General features: G+C 48.3%; 1 protein-coding gene across 1 annotated transcript; it reads right to left on the bottom strand.

The window, feature by feature from the left end:
* Nucleotides 1–11,523: 11,523 nt before the first annotated feature.
* On the bottom strand, nucleotides 11,524–12,447 carry LOC136462291 (chaperone protein dnaJ 8, chloroplastic-like). Its single transcript, XM_066461397.1, has 3 exons — nucleotides 12,062–12,447; nucleotides 11,901–11,975; nucleotides 11,524–11,802 (listed from the first exon to the last, which is right to left on the bottom strand). Exons 1-3 carry the CDS (start codon nucleotides 12,305–12,307, stop codon nucleotides 11,668–11,670), a joined length of 456 nt encoding a protein of 151 aa, XP_066317494.1. The 5' UTR covers nucleotides 12,308–12,447; the 3' UTR covers nucleotides 11,524–11,667.
* Between the last annotated feature and the right edge of the window lie 1,506 nt (nucleotides 12,448–13,953).

The following is a 13,953-nucleotide window of genomic DNA, read 5'->3' as shown; positions in this document are numbered from 1 at the left end:
TGGTGCATTGCATTCCTTTATGAGCATGGGGTTTATAGAGCGGCACAACTTATCACTATTGGCTATATCGTATGCCTATAAGATCCGTACTATGGGTTCTCAGATGTTCATCAATACCCGCATGGATACAGTAAGTTTGGTATTAGCCACCCACACTTACCGTCTACAGTTCATGATAATGCCTGGGCAAGGCATTGATGCTATTCTTGGAATGAACTGGTTGCGGGTGTATGGGGTAGTATTGGATATGAAGAGAAGAAGTGTAGAGTTACGACTTTCTTCTTCTGAGGATAGGATGTCTCTCGTCATACCCTCAGAACCAGTCTTACCTATTGCTGCCCATGCTAAAGCCGTTCCTGATCTTACCTCCATTCCAGTCGTATGTGAGTTCCTGGATGTTTTCCCTGAAGATCTTCTTGGATTGCCACCAGACCATGAGGTAGAATTCTCCATTGAGCTTGAGCCTAGTACTGCTCCTATCTCTAGATGTTCGTACCGCATGACTTCGAGAGAACTAGCAGAAATGAAGAAGCAACTGGAGGAGTTGATGGACAAGGGTTTCATCCACCCAAGTTCTTCACCATGGGGTTGCCTAGCTATTTTCATGAAGAAGAAGGATGGTACTCTATGGATGTGTGTGGATTACCACCCCCTCAATGCGGTAACAGTTAAGAACAAGTATCCTTTGCCCCGCATAGATACTTTGTTTGATCAGTTAGCTGGTGCCAAGTGTAAGGAAAATAGACCCTAAGCCCATTTACTTTGGATTTTGGTGTTTGATGACCAACACAACCAAATTGGACTAATGAATTTGTAAGTGTTTGTTTTGTAGTCCAACAGGGTGCAAGACGTGACTTTGACGAAGGCGACGTGATGATCTGATGATCAACACCTTAAGCAAGACCTTAAGAGCACAAGAAAAGACCCAAGATATCAAGAAAAGTCCAAGCATAAAGATAGGAACCAAGCCATATGTAAGATCATGAAGAAACGAGCTCGTAGATGCGACCAGACGCAAGGACCGGACGCTAGAAGCGCGACCGGACGCTGGACCGGTGGCTCGGTAGATAGGCGACCGGATGCGAGGACCGGACGCTAGCGGCAACCGACCGGACGTAGGAACACAGCGTCCGGTCAAGTATAGAAAGGTTCCAGAGCGGCATATCTGTGATCGGACGCGTCCGGTGACCGGCGACCGGACGCTAGCCAGCGTTCGATCAGTGTTTTGCCGACTCAACGGTCGGGATGACCGGAAGGGTCCAGTCAGGACGATTCAGCGTCCAGTCATTAGCAGTTTCGCGAGAACTCGACCCCAATGGCTACTTTCTCAGTGGGGCTTATAAATACAATCCCCAACCGGCCATTTAAGGGGTGGGAGTTGAGGAAACATACTAAGGGTGTTGATACATCATTTTAGTGATCTCCACATGCATAGTGCTTAGTGTTTTATTAGGTGATTAGCATAAGTGCTTTGTGAAGTGCTTAGGTTGATTAGACCACCGCTTATGCGCTTGCTCTAGGTGTTTGCCTAGTGTTTAGTGAGGTTTGCATACCTCTTGCCACCCCGTGCTTGCGAGCACAAGTGTTGTACATCGGAGGGGCTTGAAGTCTTGCGAGATCACACTAACCGCGTTTGTGGTGTGGTCGCCACCGTGTATCGGAGGGAACAAGGCCCATGGCATTTTGGCCGGAAGCTTGATAGTGAAGACGGCGGGGAGCATCCGGGAGAGGCTTGCCGAGAGGCACATCGGAGACCCACTTGCGCGTGGGAAAGGCCCGAGGCTATCCACGGAGTTACTCAACCGGGAGCTTGGCCCTTGCGAGGGATTCCTTGCGAGGGGCTCTAATGAGGACTAGGGGGAAGCTTGCGCGCTTCTCGATACATCGGTAAAAATACCGGAGTCATCAACGGGAGTTTGCATATCTCTACCTTGCTCTTTAAGCTTCCGCATTTACATTGATTACTTTACTACGTTTGCGGTAGAGATAGCAACACACTAGCAAAACCATAGTTGTACATCTAGATAGTTTATCTATTGCATAGATTTTGCTAGGGCTAGCAAAAGAGGCCATAGTTTTAGAAGTTAGATTTTTAAGTTGCCTAATTCAGCCCCCCCTCTTAGGCGTCACGGTCCCTTCACCAAGATGTTCTCGAAGATAGATCTCCGATCGGACTACCATTAGATCAAGATCAGGCCATAGGATATACCAAAGACAACTTTCTCTACTAGGTATGGGTTGTATGAGTACCTGGTGATGTCTTTCGGTGTCACCAATGCCCCGGCCTTCTTCATGTACCTGATGAACTCAGTCTTCATGCCTGAGTTGGATAAGTTTGTGGTGGTTTTCATTGATGACATCTTGATCTATTCCAAGAATGATGAAGAGCATGCCTGTCACCTCCGGATAGTCCTGACTCGACTAAGGGAGCACCAGCTGTATGCTAAATTCAGCAAGTGCGAGTTTTAGTTAGATCGAGTGCAGTTTTTGGGACATGTGTTGACACCTAAGGGCGTTTCTATAGATCCCAGCAAGGTGCAAGATGTATTAGATTGGAAGTCTCCCAGGTCTGTGCACTAGATCCGTCAGTTCCTTGGGCTAGCTAGATACTATTGACGTTTCATCCCTAATTTCTCCAAGATAGCCCAGCCCATGACCAAGCTGCTCCAGAAAGATGCTAAGTTTGTTTGGAGTCTAGCTTGTGAAGAAGCTTTTTAGTCCCTGAAGACTTTTCTGATCATTGCTCCTGTGTTGGCCCAACCAGATATTGAGAGGCCCTTTGATGTTTACTGTGATGCCTCCAAGACGGGATTGGGATGTGTGCTTATGCAAGATGGGCGTGTGATAGCTTATGCTTCGCGCCAACTGAAGAAGCATGAGGTGAACTACCCCACTCATGATTTTGAGCTAGCTGCGGTAGTTCACTCTCTGAAGATTTGGAGGCATTATCTGTTGGGCAACAAAGTGCATATCTTCACTGACCACAAGAGCCTTAAGTATATTTTCACTCAGTTGGAGTTGAACATGAGGCAAAGGAGATGGTTAGAGTTGATCAAGGATTATAATTTGGAAGTCTATTACCATCTAGGGAAAGCCAATGTGGTAGCTGATGCTTTGAGTCGTAAGTCGCATCAGGTTGAGGAGATACCCTTGTCACTCCACCACACAGAGGTGCTAGCTCAGATTGCATTGACCTCAGAGTTGCTAGAGCAAATGATTCAGGAACAGAAAGAAGACTCCGAAGAGATTCCGCACATCAGGAAGTTGCTGGCTGAAGGGCGTGGGCCTCATTTTAGCATTGATGAGCATGGAGTCATGAGATACAAGGATAGACTGGTGGTCCCATCCAATGAAGAGCTGAAAAGGAAGATTTTACAAGAAGCCCATCATTCAAAGCTGTCTATCCACCCTGGTAGCAACAAGATGTACCATGATTTGCGCCAACTGGACTGGTGGTCCTACATGAAGCAAGATATCACCCAGTTTGTTGTGGAGTGTGACACTTGCGGTAGAGTCAAGGCAGATCATATGCGTGCTCTAGGATATCTACAACCTTTGCCCATTCCTGTTTGGAAATGGGAGGATATTTCCCTGGATTTCATTGTGGGTTTACCCCGCACCTCCATGGGTTTTGATTCTATTTGGGTCATTGTGGACCGTCTCACCAAGTCTAACCACTTTCTTTCGATGGATACTAGATACACTACCAAGAAGTATGTGGAGTTATACTTTGATCGGATTGTGACCCTACATGGAGTTCCTCTCACCATCATCTCTAATAGAGGGTCAGTTTTTGTCTCTCGTTTCTAGGAGAAACTCCAGGAATGTCTGGGTACTCATCTTCTTAGAAGCTTGGCATACCACCTACAAACTGATGGTCAAACTGAAAGGGTGAACCAGGTGCTCGAGGATATGCTGCGGGCTTGCACCATCTCTTTTCCTGAGAAGTGGGATCAGTGTTTGAAGCTGGTAGAATTTTCATACAATAACAGCTATCAAGAAAGTATCCGCATGGCACCATTTGAAGCTTTATATGGGCAGAAGTGTAGGACGCCACTAAACTGGGTTGAAGTAGGAGACCGTGGGTACTTTAGGCTTGATTTCATAAAGGAAGCTCGAGAGAAAGTAAATATAATTCGTGAACACTTGAAGGCAGCTTAGAGTCATCAGAAAGCTTATGCAGACAAGCGAAGAAGGCCTATGGAATTTGTAGCTGGGAATTATGTGTATCTCAAGGTATCTCCTATGAGAGGGGTACATCGGTTTGGTGTCCATGGCAAGTTAGCCCCTCGGTATGTGGGTCCATACAAGGTGTTGCAGCAGTGTGGCCCCGTTGCTTATCGTCTCCAACTCTCTGAAATTCTCTCGACAGTTCACAATGTATTTCACATCTCGCAATTGAAGAAATGCCTATGAGTTCCTAAAGAATCTGTGGAAATAAAAGGACTTCTGCTCCAACCGGATCTATCTTATGTGGAGCATCCTATAAAAATCTTGGATGAGAAGGAGAGAGTGACTAGGAACAGGGTGATAGGGTTTTACAAGGTGTAATGGCAGAATCATTCAGAAGACGAAGCCACCTAGGAGCAAGAGAGCTACATATTAAAGAATTACCCCCATCTTCTCTCTGGGTCAGATAGTTAGTTATTGCGCCAAATGTACTCCCTACCTCTTTCTCACACTAGGCACATAAAATCTTGGGTCGAGATTTTGTTTTAGGGGGGTAGATTTGTAACACCCCGGTGTTACATTGTAATGTTTTGCTTAAACAATTCGTAAGCATCTAGAATTATGTGCATATGTGTATGACATAAAGTATAACTCGATGTTCGGCACTTGAAACATTCGTACGAAACATGAGTCCGTGGTTATGTTTTGTATAATACTATGTAATCGCATTGTTCTGGAATCTAAAAGGGCTAAAGGACGTTGGCTAACGGCGATAAAACTAGGTGTGGTCGGACAAGGATAGCTGGCTAGTACCTAGAGTAGGCTGGGTTTGGATTCCGACGTGGAACCATTCGTTTCAACGTTGTTCGCATAAGTCTCGGAAGTGGCCAACGATGCCACTTTTGACTAACTCTGTGGAACGATTGGCTTAAGAAGTAGCGCGATGTAATGACTGCGGTCGATAGCTTGATGACCTTCGTGTGCATCGAGCAATTGGTTTAGCGATTGGAGCATTGCGTACAAGGTTTCTCACTGCTTTAAAAAGCATGTGTGTCACTGAAATTGGCACTAGGCGCGGTCACCGTGGCCTGGCATGCTGCTGGCATTGCCAGCGCTATGCCATGCCGGCCGCGTTCGCATGCGCACCGCGTCCACCATCTCGCTGGCCACGCGCACTGCTCTGGCATCGCGCGCCAAGGCCACCTGCCATCGCACTGTCCATGAACCCAGTCACTGCCGGTCATGGCCACGCTGCTGCCCGCCGACCAAACTGCCGCGCCATACCTTGCTCTGCACTGTCTTGGCTGGGAACGCGCCAGGTCATTCACTGCACGTCGCCAGCGGCTAAGGCCAGCTCTGCTCCATTGACCCCTTGGCTGTGCACTCGAAGGACGTCCGCCTGCCCCGCCATGCCCTCCGCGTCGCATCGCTCTGCGTCAGTTGTCTGGTGCTGCCCGCAGCAATGGCGCCATACCGCGTTTGTCGCTTTGCTGCTATGGCCGTGCAGGCAGCCGTCTGTGGGTACGTCCCGCCTGTCCCATTGTTCCGTAGTGGTGATGTTGTCCCGTGCGTTGACACCGCAGACAAGCCGCGCCATGACCTCCCCTGTCTCCACTGTCTCCTTGGCCATCGTGACGATTTCCCCCAATTCGCCTTAACCGTAGCAGTAGACTCCAATTCATCTTAGGCTCGGCTTCGTTAGGCATCTGGCTACGTCCTGTCCCCACCTTGCTGTGTTTGTCCTTGCATAGGGCCGAAATTTCATAATTCCGCATCACCAGATCCATAAGGCCGGGTGGACGCCCTCCAACGGCGAGCTAGCCACGCAGTGCATCTTGTAGCGATTCAGTACACCCATAGTCTCGTTGTATCCTCCTGAGCACCCCGCGCACCTCAGCCATAGCATTGTAGCAGGCCAGCCCCCACTGCCATGGTAGTGCCACCGTCGGGCACCGCCATACCACCCCGAGCGCACGTGGCCTGCTCTGCTCAGACCACCTTCGACCAAACCGTCAACGTGAAGGTATCCATGGGAACTCCCTGGTGCTCGCTAGCTCGTGTGCTGGTCTTGCTGTCGCTGTTGCTTACGGGAACATGCCCGCCTTTGCAGGTCAAGGGCCACTGCCGGGGAGGGAGTTCGTGACTGCGCCTCTGCTTGCCGTGTCACCTCCAGTAGCTTCTACTTGTCGTCAAGGTACCTATCGATCCCTTAGGTAGGCAGTAGAGGTTCGGGTGAGGCCGGCGTGGTCACTCTGTGCCCGCGCCGTCGCGCCGGTGCGTGCCCTGGGGGCCAGGGACTTAGTCGCGGTAAAGACATAGAATTGGGAGGGTGCAAATGTAAAACGGTAGACTGAGGGAATAGTGCTCTGGTGCTCGTCGAGATTATCTAGGACATCGGGGGTGCCCGTGCATATTTGCCGACGCGCGCAGGCTTTCCCCGTCGTGGCCGTTGGCCGTCTAGGCCGTGCCTCCGCGCGGGCGGGATGGCACGCTAGGCCAAGCCGCGCGTGTGGTCCGACGAAGGAGAATTCGGTTTTCCTTATATCCTGAGAATAGAAATGTTTATTTATTTTCTGTTATGAATCCAACTTCGATAAATCGTAGTAAATTGCATGGTTGTCCAAAAATAGTGAAACTAAGTTGGTTAGGATCGCAAAAATATCATCTATCTGTTAGTGTAGTTAGTTCATAGCTAGCTATTATGATTATAGGCTCATAAATTCTAATTAGAAGACTTAGCATTATGCAGATTAATGTTTGTAGGAATTCTTGCGGTAAATCAGTAATAGTTTTAGCTTTAGAAATTTTACAGTATGTTCACTACGATATTATGTACTTGCTATAAAATTGGTAGCCGCAGAGCGAGTTGCTTAATAGCATAGTTATTATCCTTGCTTTAATGTATGTATCAAAAATTGGCATTAGGGGTAGGAATATTCGTAGTCGTCGTAAGAATGTATGTCACGTTCATACTTGTTAGTGGTGTTGGTACGTAGCTTAGCCTTCAGTGGGTAGATCTCACTTAGTAGTTTAGTAGATGTACCTTTGCATTTAGGGTTGCTGTTGCCGTAGTGTTAATCATTGCATCATCATTTCATGTAGATCACGAACAGGTAGACTTTGTACCCGTCTGCGAGCTGAAGTACGACGAGGTGATCGAGGAGTACAAGGAGGAGCTCTTCGCGTAGGAGGGAGCCCAGGAGCCTGTTGGTACTGACCTTGCTGACCCGGCACCTGCCCATGGCAAGCCCCGGTGCATAACCCCTATTTTAAATGATCACTGAATATATTTATATGATATGCATTTACGTTACAGGCATTTTATGGAAACCACATGCATAAATATATCCACCATGAGTCTTACTAGTATAGGCCGAGTAGCTGCTATGCTCAGGACGTCGGTAGCGTGAGTAACCTGTCGTTACTCGCAAATAGGTGATTAAACTATGATATCATGATGAAATAATGGAAAGGAAAATGGTGATCGGGCAGGGATGTGAATTTGGTACTGGTGGGTGTGAGGGGTTGTGTCCTACGGCCAACAGGGCATAGCCCGGTTACACCTTTTCTCTGTCTATGTCGATTAAGGACCGGTCATTGCATATGACTCTAGGCAAGTCACAGACTATTGTCCCGAGCACATACTTGGGTATGGGCGCAGGAAAGACTTGCTGCTCTGTTGTCGTAGATCCAGCTCTTTCTGGACTGATTGATGGGAAGAGGAGGTGGTGGAGGTCCTGCACCGCACTAAGTCTGGGACTCAGAGGCGGGGGCTTGGAGTCCAAGTTTGGACGGGGACTTGGACACCCGGGACAGGAGAGTGGTGGGTTAGTCTTGCTTGTGCCTAGGGTACAAGTGGGGCATATGTCTTCGGGGCACCCAGCTGGGCATATTGATTCATGAATCGCCGGGTTATCCGGTATGGCTTGTCTACGGTTTAGCACCGTAGTAAGAACTGGAAGTGGAAAAGAGAGAAGGAACAATATCGATTGCTCAACTCTTGCTTGAAAGTAGAATAGGTGCTTATATAGATTGACTAGATGGAAACTTAATACGGCTGATGATAATAATGTGTCAATAAGGACTCACTATTAGTATTGCCTTTTTGCTAAAAGAAAACCAGCAACCATAAAGCCTAGCATATTCCTTGGAGTCAGGAAAGTATTCCCACTGGTCGGATAAGTCTTGCGAGTACATTGTGTACTCAGGGTTTATTTACCCCTGTTGCATGTGATGCTTGAGGAGTACCTTGTGTGGAGGATTCTTTTGGTGGGCTCAGACGGAATCCTCGTTATCTTATCGCTAGATGTTATCTTTAATATTCCGTTGTTTATCATTCCGCACTCTGTATTTGGTATTGTAATAATGTAGTTTTTAAGAAACTCTAATGTATGAGATGGACTTGTGTTGTAACTCGTTCTTATTATTGGATCCTTGGGAAAAATATGGATCTTTCGGGTTCTCCTTTGGGGTGTGCCCGACGGACACCGGTCGCTGTAGTTGCTTTCGGGGTGCTTAGTGTCTGGTGGAAGACGAGCGCCTCCGTAAGTACGCTATTTCGGGTGGTTCTGCCATAATGTGGAGGCCCCTAAAAGGTCTCAAAGAGTTAGAAAATCAGCAATTCCTGCTGATTATGAAGTGTACAACACTGAGGAATTTCAAATGGAGGATGATCCCACTTCATTTGAAGAAGCCATGAGAAGTGATCATTCATCAAAGTGGCTTGAAGCCATGGAAGATGAAATGAAATCTATGAATGCCAATAAAGTTTGGGATTTGTATATAATTCCTAAAGAAGCCAAAACAGTAGGCTGTAAATGGGTCTACAAAACAGAACTTGACTCTCAAGGGAATATAGAGAGATATAAATCCCGACTTGTGACAAAAGGTTTTACGCAAAGAGAAGGAATTGATTACAATGAGGCCTTTTCTCCAGTCTCATGTAAGGATTCCTTCAGAATCATAATGGCATTAGTGGCACATTACGATTTAGAATTACATCAGATGGATGTAAAGACGGCATTTCTCAATGAAGACTTGGAGGAAAATGTTTACATGGCACAACCGAAAGGTTTTGTCATGGAAGGAAAAGAACGAATGGGATGCCGCCTAAAGAAATCTATTTTCGGATTAAAACAAGCTTCAAGACAGTGGTACTTGAAGTTTGATCAGATAATAAAGAATTTTGAGTTTAAAGAGAATGTAGAGGGCAATTGTGTCTATACAAAGTTTAAGAATGGAAAGTTCATCTTACTTGTCCTATATGTGGATGATATCTTACTTGCTAGTATCGATGTCAGTCTACTACTGGAGATAAAGAAGTTTTTGTCCTCAAAATTTGATATGAAAGATCTTGGTGAAGCTTCGTTCGTTCTAGGGATCGAGATTCACCGAGATAGAAGTAAAGGGGTATTAGGACTGTCACAAAAGACATACATAGAGAAAATCTTAAAGAAATTCAGTATGCACAAATATAGTCCCTTACCTGCTCCTATAGTCAAGAGCGACAGATATGGGGATTTTTAATGCCCCAGGAACCAATATGAGATCGATCAAATGAAAGTGGTTCCATATGCTTCAGCTGTCGGAAGCTTGCAATATGCTCAAGTATGCACACGCCCTGACTTGGCATTTGTTACCGGATTACTTGGCAGATTCCAGAGCAATCCTGGAATAGAATACTGGAAATTGGTAAAGAAAGTCTTGCGTTATTTACAAGAAACGAAAGGCCTCATGATGATGTATAGAAGATCTGATTCACTCCATATAGTGGGGTATTCAGATTCTGATTATGCGGGAGGTGATAGAAAATTCACGTCTAGATATGTATTCACTCTCGCAGGAGGAGCTATTTCATGAAAAAGCTCAAAACAAACCGTCACTATATCGTCCACAATGTATGCCGAGTTTGTAGCGTGTTATGAGGCAACGAGACAGGTGAACTGGCTAAAGAAGTTCATACCCGGTTTGAAGGTGGTTGACGACATATATAGACCATTAAAGTTATACTATGATAATAATCTGGCAGTACAGTATGCTCACAACAATAAGTCAAGTGGTGCTGCTAAACACATTGACATAAAGTATTATGTTGTGAAAGATAAAGTCTGGGATCAAGTCATAAGTCTTGAGCATATAAGTACAGTAAAGATGCTCGCGGATTCGCTTACAAAAGGCTTACCACCCAACGTGTTCAGAGAACATGTAGCCGGCATGGGTTTAAGGGAAAGTCTATAATTCCTGGACAAAAGAAGGCCCAAAGATAAGTATCTATTTCATAACAGAGTAGTGTGTTGTAGCTGTTAAATCTATCGGCAATGGACCGTGACGATGAGACATGCTCTATGCGCTAATCTGTAATGGAATGAACAAAAGTAAAGAATATGAAAGTGAAAGATGAAAAGAGATCATGAGAGAGATTGTTAGATTGATCTCTAACCTAACTGGACCCAACGACCCAGTTGGACCTTTGATTTGTGCCCTGATCGGGGGCGCCCAGCCAACCATGGCTGGAGGGCTCCTGTCACCCTACGCTATAAAAAGAGGTGGGGGCCGGCGGCTCAAACCACGAGGTTGATCTGAGCCGAGCTCTCCACCGATAAACCCTAAACCCGATCTAAGTGAGGGGCGCAGCTAGTGACGGGAAGTACCTCCGTCACAGCACTGCGCCGTCGTCATCTTCACCGCCGGCACCGCATCTCCGACACGTCTTCCCCAACCATCGCTGTCCGTGCGCAGACTACATCAACAAACCCGATGGCGGCCTCCGAATCCTCCCCCTCTGTCATGTCAGGTTCGGTACCTTCTCCTTTCCCTCTCTTTAGTTTTACAAGCACTAGAATGTACTACGTCCAGTGTTCGTACAGTCCTAACATCGCGTGCTGCCCATTCACAACGGAGGTTTGGCACTTCGTTCTGCAGGCCATCGGCTTGCATCTGCCCCAAGGAGCTCAGACAACCATTACCTGGTGGAGGAAGCTGCGTAAGCTTGCCAATGGCAGCCAGCGTAAGGGGATCGACTCTCTATTTGCTTTGGTGTCTTGGCAGGTTTGGAAGGAACGGAACGCAAGATGTTTCCGGGACGCCACGGCGACGATCGCTGAGCTGCTGCAAATCATCAAAATGGAAGCGGATCGCTGGATCGAAGCCGGTGCGACAGGAATGAGAGCTTTAGCTGAACGGCACTAGCCAGCGGCTTCCCCTTGCTGATTGTTTTGTTTATCAATGTAGCCTTTCAGTGCCACCGGCTATGCCGGATACTCTTGTAACATAAACTCCTTCCTTCTTAAATGCAATGATACACAGCTCTCGTGCGTATTCGAAAAAAAAACAGGGGGAAGTACACATCACAAACGCTTCAATATATACATACATACAGTGCTGCTGCCTCTGCCATTGGCAACAAGAATTAATCGATGGTAAGCCACTAAGGTCAATGTGGATAAACACGCTTTGTATAAAAATCCGTGTCTATCGACGATCGATCGTCAGTTTTCTTCACATGTCGAGCCAGTCGTCGTCGTCTTCGTTGAGGTAGTACCTGTATCTGTCGAGATCCTGGTCGGTGAGGCCGTACTTGAGCCGCCAGTACTCGAGCCGCTCCTCGGCCTCCCTCATGTTGTTCATCAGTATCTGCACACAATGACGGATTGCGTCAGCCGTCAGGGCAAGAAACAGAAACAACAACAACAACAAAAATGTTTAGTAAGGAGTACTCGTAGTAAGCTCACGTGATAGGCGATGTTGATCTTCTGGAATTCGACGCCGGTGTCGCGGTCGCTGTCCTTGCAAACGTCCGGATGGTACTGCACGGCGCAGGGGAGACGAGACGAACGAACTCGTCAGAATGGTACTTGATTGATAGCTGGATCTACAGAGGTTATGGACGCACCACGAGCGCGAGGCGGCGGAAGGCCTTCTTGACCTCGTTCCGGGTGGACCCCGGGCGCAGCCGCAGCGTCCGGTAGTGCTCCTCCGCAAGGCCCCCTGCCGCGCCCACCCCCGCCTCGCCCACGAAGCTGCACCTGATGGCCACCGCGGCGCCGCGCCGCGCCGTCACCGTACCCGTCCTCCTCCTCTCCCACACCTCCATCGACGACGGCGACGGCGCCACGCGCACGCCTGTCCCAACGGCCATTTCAACACCGCCCGCGGCGGGCTCACGCACGAGAGAGGCAGGGGTTCCAATCCAAGGAAGCAACGAAGAGCGCCGCGACCGCGAAGCGAGAAGCAGATGATGAGCTGCGACTGCGAGGGGAGAACGAGGTGTGTGCTGTGCTTCCGGATTTGACCGTTCTGTGGGGTCCGCGCACGGGGGCTGGGTTATATAGAAGAGGGGAGACGCGGTTGGTTGGGGAACTCGCGGCGATAGCGGCCCTTTGCACGTTTTGGATCACGGCGAATTGCCCCTACCGGCTGGGATCGACAGCGCGGCCGCACGCGTACGTGTTCCTATCCGATCTCTGCGGGCTGCGGCGGGGAAAACGAGAAGCTTCTGGCGCTCGCGGCCACGCTGTGCAAGCAGCCAACGCGGCGGCTGCGTGCCAAGACAGCAACGGCTAGCTAGGCCTCGGCAGATCCAGCCAGCCAGACAATTTGGGAAAATGTCACGGACTCGCGGGACGGAACGGTGAGAATGTTGCATTGCACCGGACGACGTGAGCGCAACCCCGTATCCGTATTTCCCACACTGGGGTTGCTCGTCTGTGCGACAGGGACTTACAATGGCAGGGGACAGCTTCGCGGTGAAGGCCGACATGTTGGAACAAAGGGACGGTGAATTTCGCGGTAGTGTCGATCTTTCTTCATATTGTTCCGTCTATGCCAAGACGACGTCGTGTTGCGCCGGTTAAACCAACGGGCCCAACCGCCCAACCCCGTTAGCCCCTTCCATTTCCATGCGGCATCTAGATAGCCCATTCCGTCCGGCCACATGCGTTTCTACCTTCTACGGAATTCAGCAGCTTGGAATTGGAAGTTTGGAACGGTCACGCGTGATAGAATGCTCCTAGTCAGCGTCGATGGGGACCCATCCAATCCCTCTTGGTATTGTCGATGGAACATATATACGCTATCCACACATGCATATATAATTATAGAGTAAAGTTCTCGATTGAGATTTTTTTCCTTTGGAATCACGCTGCTAGTTTGACACCAGCACCGCAAAACTTTCACAATCGAGCAGATAAATTATCCTCTCAAAAAGTAGTGTATCAGGTAGATTTTGTATGCATGCATGGGATAGGGATAGAATTGACATTCTTATCTCGTAAAGAATTACACGGAATAGCAGAGGGGCGCTGCATGTAGAAGGAACTGCTGTTGCAGGCCGCCGGGTAGAGCCGCCGCCGCCTGCCTTCTCCTGGATCCGCCGCCGCCGTCGCGTCAAGGGCTTCTCTCCTTCTTCCTCTTCGGTGCGTCTATCGGAGACAAGAAGTGAGGGCACCTATTCTTTTCCCGAAGTTTTCTAGTGTCTTAGAATTGAGTCTAAATAAATTTCCAGCAGATGATTTCCGGACAGGATCATGTGTCCTGCGATGAATTCGGTGATTACCACGACGAGATCGCTATTGCAGGCGTCGATTTCATCGGCAGGTTATCTGCAAGAAGAGGGGTGCTTCTGGGAACCCCTACGAGGACAACGACTTCGGGTCATCGATCTCATCGTCGATGGTCGCGGAGAGAAAATCAAGGTCTCGAGGTGATAAATCTGCAACCTATGTCGTACCTGATGGTATAACTGTCAATATTCTTTCAGCGATTTAGATGCGTTTTGGACTGGTT

Source organism: Miscanthus floridulus, chromosome 7 (genome assembly GCF_019320115.1).
Source record: "Miscanthus floridulus cultivar M001 chromosome 7, ASM1932011v1, whole genome shotgun sequence".
Classification (NCBI taxonomy): Eukaryota; Viridiplantae; Streptophyta; class Magnoliopsida; order Poales; family Poaceae; genus Miscanthus; species Miscanthus floridulus.
Note: the sequence above shows the minus strand (reverse complement) of the source record. Positions and strands in the feature narration are given on the sequence as shown.

Excerpts from the sequence above, each read along its gene's own strand:
- LOC136462291 (XM_066461397.1), bottom strand. The coding sequence starts at position 12,307 with ATGGCCGTTGGGACAGGCGTGCGCGTGGCGCCGTCGCCGTCGTCGATG. Across the intron at positions 11,976-12,061 it reads TCCGCCGCCTCGCGCTCGTG|TACCATCCGGACGTTTGCAA; the intron begins GTGCGTCCATAA and ends TGCGCCGTGCAG. Across the intron at positions 11,803-11,900 it reads AGATCAACATCGCCTATCAC|ATACTGATGAACAACATGAG; the intron begins GTGAGCTTACTA and ends CATTGTGTGCAG.